The sequence below is a fragment of the Leopardus geoffroyi genome, chromosome D2, assembly GCF_018350155.1.
Source record: "Leopardus geoffroyi isolate Oge1 chromosome D2, O.geoffroyi_Oge1_pat1.0, whole genome shotgun sequence".
NCBI lineage: Eukaryota > Metazoa > Chordata > Mammalia > Carnivora > Felidae > Leopardus > Leopardus geoffroyi.
Window position 1 is genome coordinate 18048563 of NC_059334.1, and position 24110 is coordinate 18072672.

The 24110-nt window shown below is 55.3% G+C and overlaps 1 protein-coding gene across 2 annotated transcripts in view; it reads right to left on the reverse strand.

The window, feature by feature from the left end:
• Positions 1-8210: 8210 nt before the first annotated feature.
• GALNT2 (polypeptide N-acetylgalactosaminyltransferase 2) overlaps positions 8211-24110 on the reverse strand; it is a 194084-nt gene continuing 178184 nt past the window's right edge. For both annotated transcript variants that reach the window (XM_045437409.1, XM_045437411.1), the window contains exons 13-16: positions 23853-23936; positions 21238-21364; positions 14737-14856; positions 8211-10674 (exon numbers count right to left, since the gene is read on the reverse strand). In XM_045437409.1, the coding sequence (XP_045293365.1) occupies positions 10519-10674; positions 14737-14856; positions 21238-21364; positions 23853-23936 (487 nt within the window). In that variant the 3' untranslated portion in view covers positions 8211-10518. The remainder of the gene's footprint in view (positions 10675-14736; positions 14857-21237; positions 21365-23852; positions 23937-24110) is intronic.

A 24110-nucleotide genomic window follows, 5' to 3' on the forward strand; every position in this document is an offset into this window, starting at 1 on the left:
ACACATTCACCCCGTCCCAACAGCCCCAAAGGTCTGGACCGATCCCAGCATCCACCACAGGTCCAAAATCTCATCCCAACAGCACCCAAATCAGGCGTGGGTGAGACCAGAGGTAAAGGTGTTCTCGACGGTCTCAAACTGGGGTCTCAAAGCAGACGACAAGTTGAAAGAGGACTTCATCCACCTCCATTCGGACCTCAGTCGGCACTAATTAAATTCGTTTCAGCTTCTCTCTTCACTCAGGCAAAAGACCCCCCACAGGCACAGCATCCCGTGATGAAACCACCCCCTGGAGAAGCAGGGCTGCTCCGAGCTGCAAGACCCCGCGTGCTTGACCCCGAGACAGTGGTCCTCCACCTGACCTTCATGCCGGGGCCACTGACCTTTGTCCCACGTTCTCCAAGTATTTTCAGCACTTTGGAGAGTCTTTGAGCCGCCAGTCGGCTGTCTTTCCGGTGTTGGCCTCACGGAAATAAATTCCTTGTTCTACCACCGCTCGTGTCTCTGCCTTTGGGTTTTGCCAGCAGTGAGAGGCTGAACCTGGTCTGTTTGGGACCCCTCTGCGCCCCGGGTGAAGTTAGTTATCTGCTTCCGAAATAGAACAGTGGATCAGAGGACAGATGTCCCCAAGCCCAAAGGGAGAAACTGGAAGGAAGAAAGGGGTGGCGGTCCCAAGCACGTCTGAAACCTACAGGGCGAGTTCCTCTAGATTTTAAGGTTCAAGCATAACCCTCTGGCTCTAGGCTCTGCCTTCTGGGCCCACCAGGGTGGTGACCCTGACCCTTAGCCCTGACCCCTGTGAAACGGAGGAAGAGTCAGCTCTGTGCCCCTGGGGCTGTGCCCTCGGGCCGGTGTGGCAGTGACGAACGCCTGTGACCTTTGAACTGTCTTCAGGGTCATCCTTCTTTTGGCCTGAAGGGCGACACATGCTCACAGCTGGATGGCTGTGCTGTGCTGTCTCGCAGAGTCCCAGAAGTCCGACAGCCTTCCTCCGTTTTGTCCCGTCTCTGGTCCCCTTGGTCTAAGTTGGCATTTCTGCTGGTGTACAATTCTTTCAACACTTGAGATGGGTCTCAGGAGTCCCAGCACTCAGACAGGAGGCTCGTCACAGACCTGGATAAGCCTGCTTCTATTCCCAGCTTCTGCGGAGATGGCTATTGGGATCCTCGGGTGACAGGCCTATATTCTCTTTAGCAAACTTGGCCCTGCCTCCTGTTGAGAGATCTCTCCAGAACACGCTTTCCCACTTTGGGAAGTGCAGATAGGTGGGGAGTTTTCCAAATCTTCAAGTTCTGGTTTCTCTTCCAGTTTGTCTCCTTTCTCTTGCATTTTTTTTTTCAACGTTTATTTATTTTTGGGACAGAGAGAGAGCATGAACGGGGAGGGGCAGAGAGAGAGGGAGACACAGAATCGGAAACAGGCTCCAGGCTCTGAGCCATCAGCCCAGAGCCCGACGCGGGGCTCGAACTCAAGGACCGCGAGATCGTGACCTGGCTGAAGTCGGACGCTTAACCGACTGCGCCACCCAGGCGCCCCTCTCTTGCATTTTTACTACAAATAGCAAGAAGAAGCCAGGCTATACTTGCAACCATTTGCCTGGAAACCTCCCCAGCTCCGTACCCGGCTTGGTCACGTTCTACTGTCCACAAAACACTGGGACACGTTTCAGCCAAGGTTGCGGCCACTTTTTGACAAGGTAGGCCTTCCTCCAATTTCCAGTCAATGGTGCCTCACGTCCATCTGAGAACTCTTCGGGAGCATTTCATGGTCTTTAACTTTTTTACTTTTATTCATTTTGAGAAAGAGAGCGAGCATGTGCAGGAGAGGGGCAGAGAGAGAATCCCAAGCAGAATCTGTGCTGTCAGCAAGGAGCCTGACTTGGGGCTCGATCTCACGAACCAGGAGATCATGATCTGAGCCGAAATCAAGCATCGGACGCTTAATCGCCTGGGCCACCCAGGTGCCCCGGGAACGCCTTTACTGTCCATATTCTAGCAGCATTCTGTGATGATATATGCATCTCCCTAAGGCGATGTAAGCCTTTTCTTTCTTTTCTTTTCTCTTCTCTTTCCTTTTCTTTTCTCTTTTCTTTTCTGTTCTCATTGAGCCTTCAAAAGAATTGCTTTCATGCCTGTATTCCTACCAACTGTTTCTTCAAGGCAATCCAGGCTTTTTCTAACATTCTCCTCAAAACTCTTCCAGCTTCTACACAGTACCTAGTTCTGAAGCCATTTTCATACTTTTTAGGTATTTATTACCCAGCTCCTGGTTCCCAAATCTGTGTGAGTTTGCTAGGGGGGGCAAAAAAAAAGAACCGCAGACCGGGTGGCTTAATCAATAGAGATTTATCTGCTCATCATTCTGAAGGCGCCAAGTCAGAGACAAGGCGTTGGCAGGCTTGACTCTTCCGGAGGCCTCTCTCCGTGTGTAGACAGCCGTCTCCTCCTTGTGTCTTCATCCGGTCTTCCTTACATGTGTCTGTGTCCTAATGTCTTCTTCTTTTAAAGACACTAGTCATGGGGCACCCAGGTGGCTCAGTCGGTTAGGCATCTGACTCTTGACTGTGGTTTAGGTCATGATCTCACAGTTCGTGAGTTCAAGCCTCACATCGGGCTCTGCGCTGACAGCGCGGAACCTGCTGGGATCCTCTCTCTCTTTCTCTCTCTCTCTCTCTCCCTCTCTCTGCCCCTCCCCTGCTCGTGCTCGATCACAAAATAAATACGAACTCAAAACAAAATAAATAAAACATTAAAAAATAAGATTACAAAGACACTGGAACCTACCCCAATAACCCCACTTTAATGTATTCACTCGTTCCAAGACCTTACCTCCAAATATAGTCACATCCTGAGGTGGTGGGGGGATAGGATCTCAACGTGAATTTTCTGGAGGTGGAGGGAACATAAATGGAGGCTCCATAATGAGCCTCGAACACTTTTTTTTTTTAACGTTTATTTATTTTTGAGACAGAGAGAGACAGAGCATGAACGGGGGAAGGTCAGAGAGAGAGGGAGACACAGAATCTGAAACAGGCTCCAGGCTCTGAGCCGTCAGCAGAGCCTGACGCGGGGCTTGAACTCACGAACCGCAAGATCATGACCTGAGCCGAAGTCGGACGCTTAACCGACTGAGCCACCCAGGCACCCCAAGCCTCGAACACTTTATTTTCCACTTCCTAAGACCTGACCCACGTGGCTTAATGATGTCACTCTGTGGCTGTGCCCTGCCCACCCCCCACTGTTGCCCCCTACTGGAGAGACGCGGGCCATGCTCTCACCGGGTCTTGCTCCTGGCATGTGGCTGGGGGAGGGGAACACATAGGATCGAGAGGTGCTTAGCTGTCCCTCTTCTGAGGCCCCTGGCGCCACTCCCAGGATGTGTAATGTGCATGGAGAACTCAGCGTCTCTAGCGCAGATCGCCTCAGTTCCCCTGTTCGGTCGCTCTTCCCTCTGTGGCCCCCACGTGCCCACAAGCAGCAGAAACCATGCTGGCTGGAGGCTGGTGGCAGCCACCACCCCTGCCCAGGAGGGAGGCGCTCTTCACGACTCCCCTCTTCTTAGCAATCATCCCGCGTGAGCCGACTGTGCCCATTTCACGGCCCGGGTTAAATGACGCGCCTTGGGTGACACAGGTGGTGTGAGGAACCACGCCCGCCCTCTGTCCCCTCAGCCCCCTCCGGCCACCGCCCTATCCCCCCACAGCTCTGCGCTTGGGCTCCATGCTCCCCTTTAACCACCCGCGGCCCCTGTCTCTTCGCTGCTCTTGTGAGCAAACTGGACGAATGGCTTGGCTTATGGGAGCCTCAGTTTCCCCAATGGTGAAATGGGGGTGACAACTGCTTTGTGGGCGGTGAAGATTAGAGGTGATTCGGAGGGTGGCACGTTGGTTCCAGGGCCTGGCAGGTCATAGCCAGGCTTCTTGGGGTCACCCCCTTCCACTTGCCTTTCTCACTTCCCCTCAAGCCTTACTCTCTATCCTGAAACTCCCGCCCCGCATGGCACCCGGCAGTGGTGTTCCATCGATCGCGCACCTCGCCCCCGTCGAGTGCTGGTGCGGCCCTGGGCGGGCCTGCGGTGAGGAGCTCCGTGGAAGCAGGTGGACCGTCCACGCAAGGCGGGCTTGGGGGTGACGGGCTCCCGGAAGAGGCCGTGCCAGTGGCGGTCGAGAAACCTCTCCATCCCTCTCATCCCGAAGCACTTCTACAACATCCCCATTCTGCTTCCTTGCTCCCTGGACAATCTTCTGCCTCCTGCATTTCCCGTGCGGATCCAAGAGAGCGAGAAGTCAGTCAGAGAACCCCAGGCCCCTTGGCCCACAGGTCATAGGTTCAACAGGCGCTTGGACGTCCTGAGGACGAGGGGGCCTCCCTGCGGCCCTTCCTGGGCTCCCTCCCTCACCCGCCCGAGGCATTTATTACCTATTATTTCTCAACACGAATGCAAATTCAGTGACCGTGAGTCTCGGGTGCGTGGCTCACACAAGTCTGTCCCCAAGGGGCACCTCTTCTCACTTGGCCTTCAGCATCAGGGCGGGGGCCCAGGTCCAAGGTCAACGTCCGATTCACCTCTGCTTCGCTCTGCCTCACACACCGTTCCCATGTGATGCTGCAGCAAGGAGACGAACCCCCCGAGGCTCAGAGATGGTCCCAGACCGCAGACATAAGTCGCGAGTGTCATCTACACTGGGGGTCCTAGAATTCAGGGCGTCCGGAAACTTCGGTGGGGCAAAAAATGACATCTTTATTTTCACGAACCTCCAGTTTGAATTGGAGAACTCCAACTGAACCGAGAACTTTGTCACCAGTTAAAAAAAAAAAAAGGGAAGAAAAAGATGAAGATCACAGGCATCTGGCTGGCTCCGTCGGTAGAGCTCGTGAGTCTTGATCTTGGGTGTTGTAAGTTCGAGCCCCGTGTCGGGTGTCGAGATTACTTAAAAAAAATAAAATCTTTAGAAAAAAAGATCACAGGGATTTTCGTATTACATTAATTATTGCAGATTTTTGAAAATCCTGCTCATGCCCATCACCACTTTGAAATAACAGTAGCTACGAGATTAGAAGCGTCGTTATTTAATGTGTTAAGAAGCACATATCACAAAACATTGTGATAATTGTGTCTCCCTCTAATTAGTTGTCTCTGTAATCCCAGGCCACGGGTTTTATTCATTTGAAAACCTCAGAAGAAACCCCACGTTGCCGGCAGACATCAGACACCGGGAGACCCAGAAGCCACCGCTCTCGAGGATGTAGGGACGCTGCGACCACATGGCCGTCCAGCTGTCCACAGGCCCCGCCTGTCCAGCTGCTTCCAGGACTCTTGCAAGGATGAGCAGTTCTCCCTTCCTGGTCCTCCTTGCCAGCAGAACCCATTTCCACGACTGAGGACAGTGGCCCTGGGATAGGACCGTTGCTGGCTGACTAAGCACCTGAGTGCCCAGTTCTGCAGGGGTGGGGTGGGGTGCGGTGGTCACTGGGAAAGATGTGTCTTCTCCAAGGAGAGAAAGGAAGGGAAAGAGAAGGGAGAAAGGAAGGCAGGCAGGACAAAGAAGAAAGGAGGGAGGAAGGGGGGTGGGTGGGGGGAGAGAGAGAGAGAGAGAGAGAGAGAGAGAGATAAAGAGAGGGAGAGAAAGAAAGAAGGGGAGAAAGGAGAAAGAGCCTGGGTGGGAGGGGGGAGGCAGGCAGTCAGGCAGAAAGCAGTTCGTTTTGTTCACGACAACGTCAAGCCCCAGGATTGACCTAGAACCCTGTCACCTGTGGATTTCTTGTTATACAAGGTAACAAATGTCTCTTTTAATCTAATCTGTATGTAACTAGGATTTCTCCCACCCAATCCAAAAAAGTGCTCTAACAGAGAATCTTCTGCAATTCAGGAGCAACACGACAGCTCATTTCTGAAAGTCCTTCGGTGAGCCCGCATCGGCCACTCCACGGTCTCACACCTTGACCCTCACCTGGTGACCCCTCCCCCAGGCAGTTGCTCACACAGCGGTGAGGCGGCCTGGCCAATAAAGAGACTCAGTCTTTATTCTCATAACTGTGTTCAAGGTCTGGTTCAAAGTCTGACTCCCCCATGGGTGCAACCCGGGATGAGGACCACGGTGATCCTTTTTGCAGCCCTGGCCCAGCAGGGCCCGGACCCCCAGGAGCTCAGGCAGGAGCCGACACGCCAATCTTTCTCATTACTGCTTTGAGACCCTACGGTTTTTTGGAAATGACGTACGTCATTTGCAGGCACACATAACACAGAAAATCAAGCATCTATACACTGTATTATTGGTAAATTAGTTAGGGATATTGGTAAATTGGTTTCGGGAGAGAATTTTCTTTCTTTCAGGTGCGCCCATAGACGGGAGAGAGCATAAAAGCTTTTATTTTGTTGGCTGAATGTTTTCTTTAAGGTTTACTTATTTTTGAGCGAGTACGAGTGGGGAAGGGGCAGAGAGAGGGGGACAGAGGACCTGAAGTCGGATGCTCAACGGACTGAACCACCCAGGCGCCCCCTGGCTGAATATATATGTATATTCTTTCAATGTGATTACTGCAGAATCAAATAGGTGGGCCAAGTCACATACTTGATTATAAAAAATGTTGCAGATCTGGTCCTCTTGCTCCAGTCCAGAGCTCATAGAGCTCCCCTCCCCCTGGACCAGCCCAAACTCCTTCCAGAACATTCCAGAGGGCACAGCTGGCTGGACTACCCGGTCTCGGTCTCTGCAACGACCCCACTCAGAGGCTACAAAGCACGCTGTCCTCTTTCCTGGCATTTAATGTTTCCTCCCCTCCTACGTCTTCGGGACTATCAGGACAACATAGTTTCTCAACAAATAATGAATAAGCTTTTCCCTGATGTCAAAGCAAGACCCCCACCCCCAACCCCACCATTCCTAAAGGACTCTGAGGGATACTGCACAATTATGCTAAGAGCTCTTTTTAAAAGATGGCAGGAGAACCAAGTTTTTGGTTGTCTCGAATAATGGAGAAAGGGGATGCAGAAATGTGGCTTCCAGAACATTAAAAAGACTCATCTGTCCAGCCTTTTCAGAAAGTGACTCCCCACACCCCCAATCGCAATCCAAATTGCTCAACAAAAAATCAGTCATTTCAGTGTTTTCTTGACATGCCGGTGGGGTTTTCCAAAGGTAGGTATTTCATTTTATTAAAAACAATTTTTAATGTTTATTTTTATAATTTATTTTTTTAATTTTTTAATGTTTTAATCTTTATTTTTGAGACCGAGAGAGGGAGACACAGAATCCGAAGCAGGCTCCAGGCTCTGAGCTGTCAGCACAGAGCCCGACCTGGGGGCTCGAACCCACAAATCGTGAGATCATGACCTGAGCAAAGTTGAATGCTTAACTGGCTGAGCTCCCTGGGTACCCCAAAGGTAGCTATGTTAAAAGACAGAAGGGAAAGGACCTCAGCCAGCCTCAGATGGCACTGGAGAGCCCCAGGAAAATGGTAAGCAGGTATATAGATTTAAAATACTATAGAAGCTGGGGTGCCTGGGTGGCTCGGTTGGTTAAGTGCCAGACTTCGGCTCAGGTCATGATCTCACAGTTCATGGGTTCGAGCCCCGCGTCAGGTTCTGTGCTGACAGTTCAGAGCCTGGAGCCTGCTTCGGATTCCGTGTCTCCCTCTCTCTCCGCCCCTTCTCGGCTTACACTACTCTCTCTCTCTCTCTCTCTCTCTGTAAAATAAATAAACATCAAAAAAAATTTAAATGCTAAGAAGCTGTGAAAATATTTGCCCCCTGCCCCCACCCTGGTTCGGTTTGGCATGCAGGCTCTAAGTGCCCAGGGCAGACTCCAGGTGAGCATTAGAAGTGGCATGACCTTGAGCACGTTATAGCCCTTGACCTTGAGGAGGTTAAGGGCTTCCAGCAGCAGCCTCTCTGACCAGCTATAAGAGGCAGCCCATCACTCTGTCTCACGGGCTACTGTGAGCGACGAGAGTATGTTCCGGGCCACGGCTCAGGGCCTGGCAGGCGCATCGGGAACGTTCCACAAACAATAACAGTAACAGTAATTATTACAAATAAGAATAAACCCCGCGAGGGCGCAGCAGTAAAAAGTGAATGCGTTTTAGAAGTGTGATAGGAAATGGTCACTGAGCGGGGTCCCCAAAGCAGACAGACCGTCTTCCTGGTCCTCCCACACTAGTCCCCTCCATCCTGTAAAGCCCGGGAATGACGTTAGCCACCAGCACAGAGCGTTATCTATAAAGTATCTTCTCTTTATTTAAGTTAAACAATTTTCGAGGATGGTTTCCATCTATAAAATGGACAAAGTACAAGCTCTGTACAGCAGTTCTTTTTAAAAATCAACTGGAAAAAAAATTTACCAAACTATATTTTGAGTTTGCAAAACATACTCACAGATACCATCGTTTTAGCGTTTATGAGGACGTAAGAAAAGACCACCACAGAGAAGACGACTCACTTTGCCACGCTTTGCTCAAAGGGCTCTTAGGAAAAGAATCCGTACTTGTAAAAACGGGAGAGGGTGGGATCGTCCCGATGACTAAAAAAATAACGCAACCACAGTAAGTCACTTTGGCACACTGTGTCATGTAAACATAGCTCACCTGTAGACACTGGTTCCCGCCCCGCCTGCGTCCCATAGCCTCGCGCGGCTACCCGACGCTCTCCCCAGGGGCCCCCCTGGAGTCGAGACCAGCCTCTGAGGACACAGGTGTGCCGCGTCGAGCCGGCTAGGGCCTCCCTGCCCGCTGAAGGCACCTCTGGGTGCTTGGCAGGGGGCCAGAAAGGAAGACACAGGACAGTCACCCGGCCACGCCTCTACGCCCGAGCCCAGCGTCCCGGAGCAAACACGCGCAGGGCTTGTGCAGCGGAGGACAAAAGACCGGGAAGATCCCCCTTCCTAGAGGAACAGGCAGGGAAGAGAGGGGCACTTTGCAGAGCGTCAACCCAGCGGAATCTTCTGGGGACGCTTCTCACTCTGTGACCTCCCAGTCTCTGCCCAAAGGGGCCCGAGGAGGTGAATTTCTGATGCGCGCCCCACGGTGCCGCAGCTTGTGGGTGGCCGGCCTCTTTGAGACCGGGCCCGGGTGTGGGCAGCAGGCAGGAGAGGGGAGAGGGAGGCAGTGGCCGCGAGAATGACCAAGGAGCCACTCTGTCCCTGCGTGCGGGGCCGCCGCAAAGGCAAGGAGGACTCTGCGGGGACATTGCCGGGTGCCTCTTCCTGGTAGTAACTTTAGTTCCGGTCTCGTGGTTTATACCGACAGCTGCTTCCTAAAGCACAAGCCTCGTGTTCCATGCCCTCCGTGTCAACGGATCAGGCGTCTTTCGGTTTGTACCTTTCCTAACGGTCGACCCAACGCCCATGACCGACAGCAGTCACCTGGGCCCGGGAGGGACAGTGTGGGCAGGCCAGATTCCAGAGCCCAGGGACCGTGGCCAGCCTTGCCAGCTCGCCCAGGCTCTCCCGATGAGTCCGGTGCTGGTTCCTGACAGCTTCCTGCCATCACCTACTGAGGGCCGTGGGAAGGGGTGGTTTTTTTTTTTTTTTTTTTTTTTTTGTCTGTTTTTGGTTTTTTTTTCCCTAAGAGAAAAGAAATTGGAATTTAAAAAGACCCAAAGCGACGTCTGCTAAAATAAGTAACCCATCCACGTTTACAGATACCGAGGGCACAAAATGTGGATCCCAACATTTGGCGGTGACTTCCGGGCTGAAGGCGACAGAGGCGCCCTGCGTAGGGCAGCTCCCCCCCCCGCCCCCCGCCCAGCAGCCCCCATAGCACCTGCTCACGAGGATGCTCCAGGGGGCAAAGGAGACCACCTCCTCCCTCCGGGAGAGCCCCGTCCCTCTTCCTTCCGGCTGTGAACTGCTCTGTGGAGAATTTACAAGATGAGAACAACCTACAGAAACCATAGGGAACTGACCGTATGTTCGTTCTATATACTTATATTTAGTGTCCCACTGTAGAAAAGTTCATACTCAGATACAGCAAGTACATCATGTGGAAGAGGGGAGGTCTGTGCTGGGAAGACAGCTGGGAATAGAGGAGTGGGGACAGGGGACTACGACGTAAACCTGCAAAGCGACGTGGTTCGCTGTTGTGGAAACCCGACGTGATTTCAATGGGATCAAACATGGAGATTTCGAGAGAGTTCTCCTCGTGGTGACGTAGCAACGACACCCCTTCCACCCTCCCTGCCCCCAACTCGTACGCGTTCGGGCCGCTTCTCCGCCGTCCCTGGGGGGTCGTCCGGGGCTTCCCCGGCCGAAACCGGGGGGTGGGGGGGGGCACCGGGGGGGCCGTGGCCTCGGAAAGGGGGCCCGGCTGTCTCCTGTGAGGGGAGGAGAGCCGTTGCTCTCTCCTGGCCTCTTCTGTGTCCGCCCAGGCCCCACGCCTCGCAGAAGTTCTCCGACTTTCAGACCGTGATGGAATACTGAGGTATATAGTTTCGCGGAAAGTTCAAGAAACATAATCAATAACGTGATCACCAAACTCAGCCCGACGGTGTAGGAGACAGGCCGGCGCGGCCTCCCCGGCTCTCCTACTGCTGCAGGTTGAGCGTGAACTTCCACTGCTGGGACAGGGCCGGGCTGCACACCTCCACGCTCAGGCCCCCGTTCTTCGCCGTGCGGCTGTCCAGGCACAGGTTGCTGCCCACGTGCCGCAGCTTGGAGTTGCCCTCGATCTGTTCCCACTTCTGCAGAAGACAGGAGAATGCCTTACAGTAAGGGCACGAACGGAACGGCACGAAACGGATCCTTTTGGCGGGGTCTTCTGGCTACATTAAAAACCCAAAGAACCAAGTATCTTTTTTGGGGGGGGGGGTGTGGTCTCTGATCACGATGGATGAGAGTTACCAACGGGCCCCCCACAAAGCAGCCCCAGGTGCTGCGAAGCGCCCAGGAAAGAAACCTCCGCTCTCCGCCTCGGTCTGCAACTCAAAGCCTCCTTTTCCAGGCCACCGGGGACAGCTTCTCCTGTCCCGCCCTCTCCCTCCTGTGGCTGTGCCCTTGTCCGAGCACCAGCGCCCAGGCACCTGCTATCCTCAGTCATTACAAGGACTTGATGTAGGGACTCTGCATTCGTCCCCAAGAAGGCCTCATCTGATGATCCTTCACCTCAAGGAAGGAGCCCCAGGAAGCTGAGCCAGCTCAGAGGGGACCCCAATCGTGCCCCTGGTTACTGGAAGGCAGCCCTGCCCAGAGGGCATGGCCTGGGCACCTCCACACTCTCACGTAGGCCCTCCTGCTCGGCTGAGCCAGAGGAACGTGTCAGGTGCAGCGAGAGGGAAAGAGATGCTTGAGTGGCCAGAATGTCACGTTGAGGAACCTGCTTCTGGACTGTCCGTTTTCTCTACTAGTCTGTGGGCTCCTTGGGGGGCGTGTGTGTGAGAAACTTGCCTCAGCCACACTAGCGTCTCCCAGTGCTCTGCCTGGCACAACCGAGTTCCAAACGGGGCACTTGGAGAGCACAGGTCAGAACGTCTTCTTACTCAAGTGTGTGCACCCTCCCCCCTACCAAAACCAAACCCAGCAGCCAACCCGCCAACCTCAACCCACCAGCTCACCAAACTCAATCAGCCAGTCAATCAACTCACCAATCAATCAACTCATCAACCAACCAACCAACCAACCAACCAACCAAGTCAGGAGACAAAGCCCACAGCCTAAAGGAAAGGGAAGGAAAGGCAGGAAATCTGAGCCCCCCCCCCCACCCTGCTGTTTACCCCCATGTAGAAATCTCGAATGTTTGTTCTTTAAAAAAAAAAAAAAAAAAAAAAGTATCACACTTTTTTCTCCCCAAAGCTCTCCCTTCATTAACATAGTCTGTGATTCTAATTAATTTTTTACACTGTGTGCGCTAAAGCTCCTTTCCGTAAGTATTTCTGCAAATCCTTTTGACACCGTGGAATTGAATTTTCTTCCTCCTGCCTCCCTTTCCCCTCTGACTCTGCAAATGCACACACAACACGAGCACGCAGACGTGCCTGGAAACCAAATGGTCCAACTGGCAGGACGGTGCGGCTTCAGGATAAATTTAGCTGAGAAGCCTCGTCTCAAATGGCAAATGAACGAGGTGGGGAAGGAGGGAGAAGAGGCGGAGGGGAGCCCAGCTCCCTGGGAACCGACCTTCTGCACAGGGACCCTGGGATACGCATTCGCACGGCCCGCTAACCTGGAGTTTTTGCCAACAGTGAAATTCAGCGTGATCAGATGAACACGGGGGAGGTCATGGCTACCTGCCTGTCATCTCCTCCTTTCTGGCTCCCTGGCCGTCAGTCACTCCTCATGCAGGTTTCCTCCACTGTCATGGGAAGTGTGTATGCCCTGCCCACATCCCCGTGTGGCCAAGAATCGGGTTTGACAAAGGACACGGAATGAATGGAATCTGATTTCCTTCTCTGGAGGGGCTCCGCCTGTCATGTGTCAGAACATCAGCTAAATGGAAGGTCTTTAAAAAAATAACCCAACCCCAGCTGTGTCTCTGGAAGGCAGCGCCCTCCGCCCGGGCTCACAGGTCAGATTTCTGGGGCATCGAGGCTCTCCTGAAACAGCCCCCACATGCCACGCAGTGAGAAGAGTCTGCAAGAATTTTCCATCTCCTGGTGTGAGCCTCTCGGGGGGTCAGTGACACTTCCTAAGACCTGGGACTACAGCAGGATTACCTGTCAACTCCTGAGATAAGACCAGCTCCCGCTAAAGTAGCTCCTCCAGAGATTACGCGTCTGTTTTGTTCTGTTCTTTTAGGAGGTTTGGTGACCAGATAAAATCATCAGTTTGTCCCTTCTTTGTGCCTCCATGGACGCCCCTGCCCTGTGACACTCAGCCTGAGTGTGGCTGCAGCCTGAGTGGGGGGCATCATGGAATCCTGGGTGCATCGATGCCCAACCAGCAGGACTGTGGGCGGCCCGGGTCCAGGGGACAGGGGCCTCCCTGTTTGGCGGTCGCGCTCGCGGACTAGGGGTACCGTGCACTCCTGAAACCGTGCCGTCAACACAGATGAACATTTGAGGACGGCAGACTGTGGGCACACAGCCGTGCGGGGGAGGCACCCGCTGCTAAACCAGGGATTCCGCTGAGTAGAGGATGCGGGGACACCCAGCGGTCAGGCCAGCGGCGGCCAGAGGCAAGCGTTTCTCCGACAACAGGATCTAATAAGCAAGGGACCTGGTTTTGGCCTCGGTCCTCCCAGGGGACCCTGGAGAGAAGACGCGGGTCTCAGCCTCCCCTTTTGTGAAGCCGGTGTTGAACTAGAAGCCCACTCAGGCTCCTGGCTCTGTGCCTCAGTTTCCCTACACCCATCCACCTGAGAAGAAGGGACTGTATGAAGACAAGCCCGCTCCACACGTTCGCATGCTGGAAGGTCCTTTTGCGGCTACGTTTCTATTTCTGACACTAGCCATTACCCCAGTCAAGAAAGGGCATGTCTCCATGTTACCCCCTGGGAGTATGTCAGAGCAAACCTGCTTCAAAGGCAAAAACATTCTAAACTGTTTGGAAAAATACATACATACATATGTACATACATGTATATATGTGTGTGTGTATATATACATATACACGTGTGTGTGTGTGTGTGTGTGTGTGTATATACATATACACACACACGTATACACTTGAGAGAGTGTGCGTATAAGGTTTCATCCACTTGAGCTTCCGTAGCATTTTTGTAAGTTTAAAAAGCAAAGATATTTAACAAATAAGACCGTAAGTTTTCTTTAAAATATCCAGCGGCATGGAGAGAATGAGATTAGCATGAGGAATAAGCAATGCCAGACCACTGGCTTAAGAAAGAAATACAGGTGTGTCTGCACAGGTCCTTCCTTCGGGGCTGTGGGTTTGTCAGCACCCCAGAATGCAACAGAATGAAAGCACCCCCCCTTTGGCGATGTTGTTATGAACCTCCCTTCCTTTCCTAGCACTTATTTGTGGCTCAGTGTTTCACTAACTTCTCAGCGGGCTCTGAGCCCGGGCCACGCTCCCTCTGCTCGCACGCACGCACGTCACCCCTGCACGCCTGCTCGGCCCACCCTGCGCTTCCGGCCGACCCTTCCGCTCCTGGGCCCGAGGTCCTGTGCCCCCACGTGCAGGGGGGGCTGACGAGGTGGAAAGTTACGGGGTTGCGGTCATCGCGTCCAGCACTCAGACCTACACATCCACAGCCACCACCGTCTGTTATCTCCTTGATGCTCACCGACGTCACCAGATACTTTCAGGGTGCCCACAAACGAGCAGCTGCTACAGAGAAGCTTCTGGACAGGGGACCACCAGCCCTGCTTCCCTTGCACAGCACGGAGGGGAGGAAATGACCTGCCCCTACCACCGTGCCCAGGCTAGAGAAGGCAAGGCGTTCACAGACCTTCGGAGGAGCCGAGCATACAATCACGAAACAGATCGGTCAAGAAGTTACGGGGAGCCATAACCCAGGACGGGGCACTCATGGGAGAGCGGCCCACAGGGGGCAGAGGAGAGAAAGCATGCCATCCAGAGCCGGTGCCCACGGAGACCGAGGAGCCTTCGCAGCACTCGCACCCCGCGCCCTGCAGAGACACGACGATCCCACGTTCGCCCAGCACGGGATTCGCGGACAGCCGGCCACACACCGGGGGCTGCCCAGCAGGGAAGGGGGACGGCGGGCAGATCGCGGGAGCTGGAGTCCGGTAGGGCAGCCGGCACGGCAACAAACACGGCGTAGGCGCCGCCGTCGAGGCCACGGAGGAGGCACCGGGAGGCCAGGCCGAGGGGCACGGGCACCCTACCTGTCTGCTGTCGTTTTCCCGGCAGCCCTGCAGCTTTATGACCGAGCCCGGCGTCCGGTCCACCACCGTCAGGCACAAGTCCATATGTTTCACCGACTTCTCCTTCGTCAGGGCCCATTCCTGGAACGCAAAACTGCAGGTCAGGGGCGGGCCACGCGCGGGCCCGTGAGGGGACGACGGGGCCCCCAAAGGGAAAGGGTCATGCTGCGGAGCCGGGATGTGGAGCCCCCTGGGCCAACGCAGGGCCCACACGCGACTTTCCGCCTAAGGGCGGGGCTACAGCTGGGGGTGTCCGGGGGTGCCTCCCGGCGCAGCACCAAGGTTTTTGCAGACCGTCGTGGCAGCAGGGCTCCGAGAACGCCAGGAACCAAGATAAGCAGTATTAACTGTGTTGGCCCCAGACGCACATCAGAGCACCACGGTCATCTTCTACCCTTAAATGCGAGCTGGAGACACCGTGGCTCGTGCGTGGTTCCCACAAGACGGACGGTGCAGGGCCAACTCTTCCACCCACGTCGTTTTTGGGAAGGCTCTGCGCCCCCTGCAGGTGTGGTCTGGAAACAGCCTTTACGAATGCGGATTGTAACGTGTGAAAATTATAAATTACACAGGGCCTATTTAGGCAAAACGTACAGTGTGTAGCCTCACTACTGGGCGGTGGGTGATTTAATGCTCACGAAGGTCTGAGATCCCTGCGGCTGGGCCTATGTATTTACACACACACACACACACACACACACACACACACAGCACAACTAGTTATTCTGAGTACTCGATAAGACTGTCTCAAACGGCAGGAAGCCAGAGAATGGGGAAGAAGTGGGAGTGTGGCCACGGGCAGAGGGCTCCCGGCAGGGCAGCGGGTGGGACAGGAGGAAGGTGGCCTCTGACCTCTGCTCTAGGACGGGACCCTTTCGAAGGGGTAAACGCCCAAATGAGCGCTCGGGATCCAGAAGCGGCAAGGCGTCTCCCGACGCAGAATTCTATCAGGACAGACTACCCGCGGCGTCATTTCTGCTGCGTGCCCGGGAAAGCTGCCACGATACAGCCGTCCTCGCAATGACTCCACTGCGCCCTGCAGCGACCCAGGTGCTCCCGCAGGGCCGGGCCCAGGGCGGTGAACAGACAGGCAGGGCCCCGACCTCGTGGGGCTGGCTCTCCAGCGGGGAGAACACGTAACACACACATGAATGTATCACGGACACTTAGGCGCTATTAAGTGCTTTGGAGAAATTGTTTTCCTTTTCTTCTAAGGGGACAGAGATGAGAGAGGGAATAAATTATCATTTTTTTTAAAGTGTATTTATCGAGGGGCGCCTGGGTGGCGCAGTCGGTTGAGCGTCCGACTTCAGCTCAGGTCACGATCTCGCGGTCCGTGAGTTCGAGCCCCGCGTCGGGTTCTGGGCTGATGGCTCAGAGCCTGGAGCCTGTTTCCGATTCTGTGTCTCCCTCTCTCTCTGCCCCTCCCCCGTTCATGCTCTGTCTCTCTCTGTCCCAAAAATAAATAAACGTTGAAAAAAAAAATAAAAAAAAAAAGTGTATTTATCGAGAGAGAGAGAATGAATATCTCAAGCAGGCTCTGTGCAGTCAGCGCACAGTCCAATGTGTGGCTCAAACTCACGAAGCATGAGACCATGATACAAGCTAAAGTCAAGAGTCAGACGCTTAACTGATTGAGCCACCCAGGCACCCAGGGAATAAATGACCTTTGAAAGAAGCCTCACTATTCAATACCCAGGTCACCCTGGGACACATGGGGGGCCCCAGACAGGCAGCCCCCGCAGGGACTGGAAAAGCCGTTAGCCCGTTCTCCGGCTTCCTCGCTCCTAACAGGGAGGCCTACTCGGGCCAGTGCCCTCACTCCCCTCAGCTTCAACGTCCTCACCTTTTAACTAGTGTTTCTCAAAGTGTGCTCCACGAGGAGTTCTATGAAGTTAGTTCCAGGTCAAATACATTTGGGAAACGGTGAGTTTGGGCCATGTTTCCCTCCGCAAATTCGGAAAGAAGTCTCTTAAAGGCTCTGAAAGTCCGAGGATAGAAGAAACCGCCCGGGCTGCTTTCCTTTGCGACTCTCAGACTCGGGAGCTCGGAGCCCTGTCCCCACCTGTCCCCACCAGCGGCTCTTGGCAGTGAGCTCTGCAGAGCGCCCTCTGGGAAGGGCCACGTGCCGCCTCTGAGGGGCGACTGCAACCTTCCACGATGCCGTCACTCAACAGTCGGTGCTTCTCAAGTGCCAACAGGTGCTCAACGTCACCGGCACTTGAGGGCGTCACTCACGGCACAAAGGCCCCCGAGAAGGAGGACGTGCATGCGGTCTTTCGTCACGTGTCCAGCGAGGCTTGTGTGTTTGAAACAATGGCACCGAGACCTCCCCCCGCTCCCCCCCCCAGCTCCGGGCTAAGATTTTAGATGGTTCCGGGAAGCAGGTGTCGAAAGCCGCTGGAAGGGCTGCAAACAGATACCCAGTTAAAGCTCACGTCTCAATGTTTCTACGAGCCTCTTGCCACTGTGCGCTTAATTATTTTAAAGCCAACTTTAGGCTGAATTTCAGAAAAACTAATTCAGCTGTGCAAACAACACAGCTAGTTGCCACTTTGTTCTTCTGTGTTGCATTTCATTGATCTGGATTTGTCAAATAAAGTTCATAAATATTTAAGGAACGCTTTTTTGAGCCGCTCCTCTTAAAAAAGCCCGGCCATTAATTTTCCCATTTCCTGTGTGTCTGCTGGGGCTCAGCCAGAAACCACATAACAAACCTTACTCTTCCAGAGCACGGGACCCTATTTTCAGTGAGGGAATGTTATCTACCCTCAGTTTTCACCCATGTGGCACACTCCTCAAGAAAGCATCACTTTCCGTCAGATCAGATGGGGCTCACTAGTGGCGGGTTTACGAGTCGGGTTCTCTGCAAGCGGCAGGCGTGAGCTCTGCCTTCCAGAACCACACTCCCCAGAACGGTGGGAAAAAGAAATCTTTTTAATCCTTTATTTTTGAGACACACACACACACACACACACACACACACACACACACACAGAGTGAAAGGTGGGGGGAGGGCAGAGAGAGAGGGAGACACAGAATCCCAAGCAGGCTCCAGGCTGTGGGCTGTCAGCACAGAGCCCAACGCGGGGCTCGAACCCACGAACCACGAGATCGTGACCTGAGCCGGAGTGGGACGCTTAAGGGACTGAGCCACCCAGGCGCCCCGCCTCGGTTCAGTTAAACGGAGCAAATGCCTCACACCCTCGGTCGCATTAGCTACGTTCTGAGTGCTCTGTCGCTGCAAGTGGTCAGGGAGAACCGCACTGGACGGGGCGGACTAGAACACCGTCCTCACTTTACAAAGCACAGCTGGACGGCGCTGATCTAGAAGGCGGCTCTCTCTGGGCCTCAGGCCGGTCCACGGAGGAAGGTGTTCCCAGGTGTGTGTGGGTGAAAATACACCACGTCGTCATACTGCCTCCCGGTCCCTCAGTGATGTGGCCTCTCCCTCGAGGAAACTCTTCACTGTGCAGCTGTTCCTTTAGAATCACCCGCCTCGGGAGCTTTCGAAAGCCCCAGTGCTCTGCGGCCCCAGGCCAAGTGAAATCCCAGGCTTTCTGGGCATGGGACCTGGCGTCCGTATTTCTTAAAAGCTTTCGGGGCTATTCCAGCACAAAACCACAGGAGGAGTGCTCAGAGCGAGTGGAAACCTGCTCCCTGGAGAGGCGGGCTGTGTCCTCCCGTCTATGACCCCTGAGGGGGCAGCACCTGGCACAGCGGGTCCCCCGCAAATATCTGCTGAAAGGGAGGAAAAGTCACCCTGTGCGAGAACAGCAATGGTCTCACAACAGGAAAGGGGAAAAAAGAGTGGGAACGGGTTGGCTCCGCACGGGCCGTCACGTGTGTTTGTCACGACAGCCCCAGGCACGGCACCGGGGTCTGCTTTGCGCAGGCTCTGGGACAGGCCAAGGTCGGGGCTGGGCCACGGCACTGTCGCCTGTGTGCACAGCTGGGAGCAGCCGTGTCTGGGTGGCCTCCTCCACTGTCCCCAACTACTTCCTCCCCCGAAGACGGTGCCCTGAGAGCAGCTCGCCACCAGCGAGCTCCGATGCCTAGACATCAGGGGACTATAACCAGGACACCTCGGAGACTGAGAGGGGGAGCAATGAAAAATTTCACGGGGAGAAACAGGTGTAAACCGAGAATGTCCGGGGCAGGCCAGAGAAGTGTTCGTGGGCTGAGATGCCAACATGCAGGCGGGATCTGGGGATCCAGAGCCACAGCCACCAGCTGTCACTGGTGGGGGTGATCACATGGGCCACTGAGCGGTCGAGAGCCAAGCACAGAGCCCGGGACAGAAGCTGGTGCCTGAGACGCTGAGGGCAGGGTGGGCGGTGACGGGAAATCTTTCACGGCCGGCCGGCACACTTACTTTTAGAATGCCCTAGAGGGGCACCCGGCTGGCTCAGTAGGCTAGGCCCCCGACTGGATTTCGGCTCAGGTCATGATCTCACGGTCCGTGAGTTCGAGACCCGTGTCGGGCTCTGTGCTGACGGTGCGGAGCCTGATTGGGATTCTCTCTCTTCCCTGATCATGCTCTCTCTCTCTCTCAAAATAAGTAAAGAAACATTAAAAAAATTACTTTCAGATGTTCTACAGAGTAAGACTTCTCACTGCCCAGGAGAGCTGCTAAAATATAAAGGACTGAGCCCTTTAACTTTCACTGGATCATCAGAACATCGCAAATGTGACAGAGGGAAACCCCAGGAATGAATTGGGTGAAGCCAAGGCAGAATTATAAAACGTCTAACAATAGGGATGGTAAATAACTTGAAGGCAAACTTTCAGCAGTTTCATCATGGCTCTGGACAGAAGCAGATAAACCCCCCGCCTGTCCCCGTGCTCACACCCCTCCCGCCTCCCACCGCAGCCCCGAACCTCTACTGCTCAGCGTAGAGGGAGCCATCCCTGCACAGCCTCCCGCAGTCAGACCTGGGCCGGGACAAGGATGACAGCCACGCCACGTGACCCTGTGTCATCCCCTGTTGTGTGAGGCTGAGTATGTCACAGAGGCCATGTGGTCCCCAGCAAGAGGTGGGATCACATTTAATTTCACTGCCTCGGACTGAAAGGCAGGAACAGTGCCTCCCCGCCCCCCCTCCCACCTCCTGTCCCCAACCAACAAACTGCCCGACTTGTGTCCTCCCTCCTCCTGTCCTTCCTTCCCTCTTTACGGGTCCTCCTTCCAGCTGACCCCTCACATTTGGGGGGCCTGGGAAAGAGTACAAACGGGGACCCACATATCACAGGCTGAAATACTTGAAATCCGTAAATCTGGCTGCACCCAGAGGCTGGCCGGGCGCTCACGCAAAGCTCACAGCCTGTCCAGAGGACAGAGGCTCTGGGGACAGAGGGGAGACCCTGGGAGCCCAGGCAGGGGGCGGTGGGGGCGGCATGCAGGTGCTGGGCCGGCCCTGGCTGCCGCCTGAAGCTGGCTCCCCGCCTCTTGTCTGATTTAGGGTGCCCGGACCATTCCAAGCATCTGCTAAGATGCCATCACCAAGTGAAGGGAGCATTTGGGGATCGCAGTCTGCCTAGATACTCCCTGGGGGTGGGGTCTGGAGCCACCAGCTGTACACGGGAGCAGGGGCCCTCTTTTAAAAATAATCCTTTTTAAAGAAGGCTCTGGGATCAATAAACCTGGATACACCGAGTTAAACTGCCTCCCGACCCCCGCCTCACCCCATTTAAACTGCAGGCCCTCTGAGAGCTTGGCATATTTTCAAGGAGGTAAGAGTACTTAGCATCGCCCAACCTTTTTTGCGTACAAAGCCCATGGTTTCCCAAACACCTATTATTATCTCATTACAAAATGGCTTTCTAGACCGTTGTCTTCTGGAACACGTAGGCCACGGTTAGGCCCATCAAGCCTTCTTGGTCTCATTTTCAGTGAGGATAGAAGGTGGTGGGGTTTTATGCTTCCTGGAAAAGTTGCGTGTGTGTGTGTATGTGTGTGTGTGTGTGTGTGTGTGTGTCAGACCGAAGCTAGTAATTATTAATTTTTCTATCTAAGCTGTTGCTATCTAATAGGCAGGGGGACCAGGAATGACTCTGGCGGCTGCCACAGGGACTGTGGTTAAGTACCCATTTAACTGGGGCATAGGTAGGTGTTGACAAGCACATTCGGAGACTGGACACAGATGGGGACACAGAACAGGTGCTCTGGGGATGAGCACACATCACAGGGAGGACGGAGGCAGCAGGAAGACGAGGAAGAGGAGGAGGAGGAGGAGGAGATTAAGACTGGCCCAAGGCTGCTGACAGGCTCCACGCCTCTGATCCGGGACACCCCACCCGATTTGGTGGCCGTCTGCTAGCGGGTGACCGGCAGGAACTGGGTGCTACCTCACGGACCACTTGGGTCACAGGAGAAAGGCAGCAGCTAGGACTTGTAACGTCAGGGCCCCTTCCCCGTTGTCTCCGGGTCTCCGGGAGCTAAAGCCCACCCCACGCACATACCTGGTTCCCCCCTGCATTGTGGCACTCGTAAACTCCGACGACACCGTCAGCAAAATGTCCCAAAGTGTCCAGGCAGTTGGTTCCCTGCTGCAAGGCCCCAAAAGCTATATCCTGGTGGTCGGGAACCCTGGAAAGCAACGGGAGAATCGTCTGCTTAATTCCGCGGGAGCCCCCAGCTCCCGCCATCCACTTCCTCTGCTTGGTGACTTTATCTCAGGCAGCAGGAACCACGCGAGGAAGGCCTCCACTAGGCCCCGTGCCCCTCCCCCACTGGCGGGCGGTCTCAGCGAGGCAGCGTTTCGCCCACGTCCTGGATTTCTAAGCCCGACTGAAGATCACGTTGGAGGACGAGTCTTTGTATTCCACGTCAGGGAAACGTTTCTGGAAAGGAAAAGTTCCTGTATTCTTCGGTGTTGGTTCGTTGGAAGTTCTTTAGGAAAGCAATGAATGAGGGGCGCCTGGGTGGCTCTGTGGGTTGAGTGTCGGACTTCGGCTCAGCTGACAGTCTCGCAAGTTCGTGAGTTAGAGCCCCACCCTGGGCTCGTTGCTGTGGGCCCAGAGCCTGCTTCGGAGCCTCTGTCCCCCTCTCTCTGCCCCTCCCCCGCCTCGTGCTCTCAAAAATAAACATGAAAAAAAATTAAAAAAAAAAAAAAAAAGATACATATTTAAAAAAAAAAAACAGTAAAAGGAAAGCAGTGAGCGTGGTCACGTGCCGCTTGAACTTCCCAGAAAACTTAGGATCTGACCTTCGCCCGGAAGAGGGGAGAACCTGAGTGGCTTTGTCGGGCGGCCTTGCCACAAACAGACCCAGGGCATGGTGGGGGGGGGGGGGGGGGGAACGACGCGCCTTGGGATTCGACCCGCATCTGCACCCGGCCTGGGCCCTGCACCAGCTGCGTCGTCTCTCAGACCTCCCGCTCTCTCCACACCTCACCCCCCTCTTCTGCACGGCACCCGTGGAACAGGCCAGCTGCAAGTTATCATGTAAAAATACTGCCTCGTAAGCCGGGCTCTTGGGAAGCACTCGGTAAGTGGCAGTGATTACCACGGCCACAACACAAGTATGAAGTTGGTGTCTCCCTTGCCTGGCGCAGGGCGGGGTCGGGGACAGCGGAGTCACCTGCCGGCACGGTGCGTGATGCTTCGGACACGGTCCAGTGTCACCTCAGGGTGAAACCGCATTTGATGTCGCTCTTGTCTGGCATCATTACCCACTAAGACCCAGGCCAGCAAATACGAGGTGGGTGCCACTGGGGGGCTACGATCTGCTGCTGGGAGGCCCCGCATGAGCTGAGAGAGAGAGAGAGACGACGACCGGGGGGCTCCTGCTGGTGACCGACACCGTTCCCAATCCCCAGCGAAAGCCATCCTTCACAGAGGGGGCCGGAGGGAGGACACCGTCCCGCTCTGCCCGCTCTTCCGGCTGGGGGTGGGCGGGGGGAGGGGGGCAGGACATCTTACGTTGCTTTAAAAGCCGAGGCAACGGTTCCAGGGGGGGATGTGCACGAGTAGCCGCGATGAGGCCCAGCTGCATCATCTAACCCTCCAACGCGTCTCTGTGACAAGGGCTCTGGAGGAGCCGTTAGTGCAAAAGATCACGGTGGGGGCTGTCGCGTTCCCGGTCCCCGGGCTGGGAGACACGGGACTCGCGGTGAAACGCTCTGGGCATATTCAGAATAAGGGATGTGCCGCATTAAAGCCAAGAGCTGTCTGGCAACCCCTTTACGAAGATGAAGCGGAGACGGATCCCGAAGGCCAGAGGCCCGCGCGCCCGCCGATGAGGGTATCAGTGCTCCCTCGGGACGCGGGGCTCACATTAATTTACAACGAGACGCCGGGTGTGGACAGAAGGCGCGGAAGAGTGCTTCTGGTGAGCTCTCCCGGAGGGAAGCAGGGCGCCGGCGTCATGACTCCCATTTTACGTGGGGTAGAGACCAGCCTGGAGGAGGGAGGCGCCGTGGGCGGGGTCCCGGTCCCCGCGCCCCTGCTGGGTGCCACCATCGGCGGTTGCACAGGAGGGAGCGGTGGTGCCCGGGCAGCAGGGGCCAAATGGCAAGTGGCAGAGCGGAGGTATTCTTGGATCTGCGCCCGGGTCGGTGCTGGGTCTCAGCTCCCGACTCTCGCCAACTGGGGCGAGACATGCGAGGACGGGGAGGCCCGGGGCGCCAGAACCGGGAGGCCGGACGGAGGCAGCCGGGCAGGGTGGGCACAGCGCACACACCTGGGGCGGGGACCGGGCGCTGCTCCTCGGGCCGCTTACACGGCCGGTTAGAGCACAGTCCTCGGCCGCTTAGCCCCTGCCCCCCTTGCCAACGGGAAAGGAGTTAGATGAGGGGACGCCTGGGACTGTCTCCACCTCTCCGGAGAAGGGCAAGGGAACGCGTGGCAGGAGGCCGCCATTCAGGGAGCACATTCTCAGGGCCGCTTGGCGACAGCTTGGGGGGAAGGACACGCAGCTCTCATTGCGGGGAGGGGTACAGCTCCTGGCCTCCTGTCTGAGGTGCAATCTTCACTTCCTCACCTTCCGAGGCCTCGCCGCCTCTCCGACACTTGTCGCTCCTAAGCCCCGGCGAAGTGAGACCCCCCCCTCCCGCAGGTCCCCCCGGGGGGCTTACCTTAATTCTGGGTAGACGTTTTCGAGGTACCATTTGAAAGGCTTGCAGCTAAGCTTCTTCCTAAGCTCCAGTCGGCTCTGAATACTGGAGAAGAGGGAAACAAGATTCCTTTACCAATCTGAAGAACTGACCAGCTCCCTCCATCAAATCTGCTCCTGAGAACGGCACTGAGGCGGCAGTGGACCTCGGACCCCGCACACTCCTGTCCCCATGACCCCGGGCACCTCCCGCACCCCGCCTGCCCGAGGCCCTCGCCCG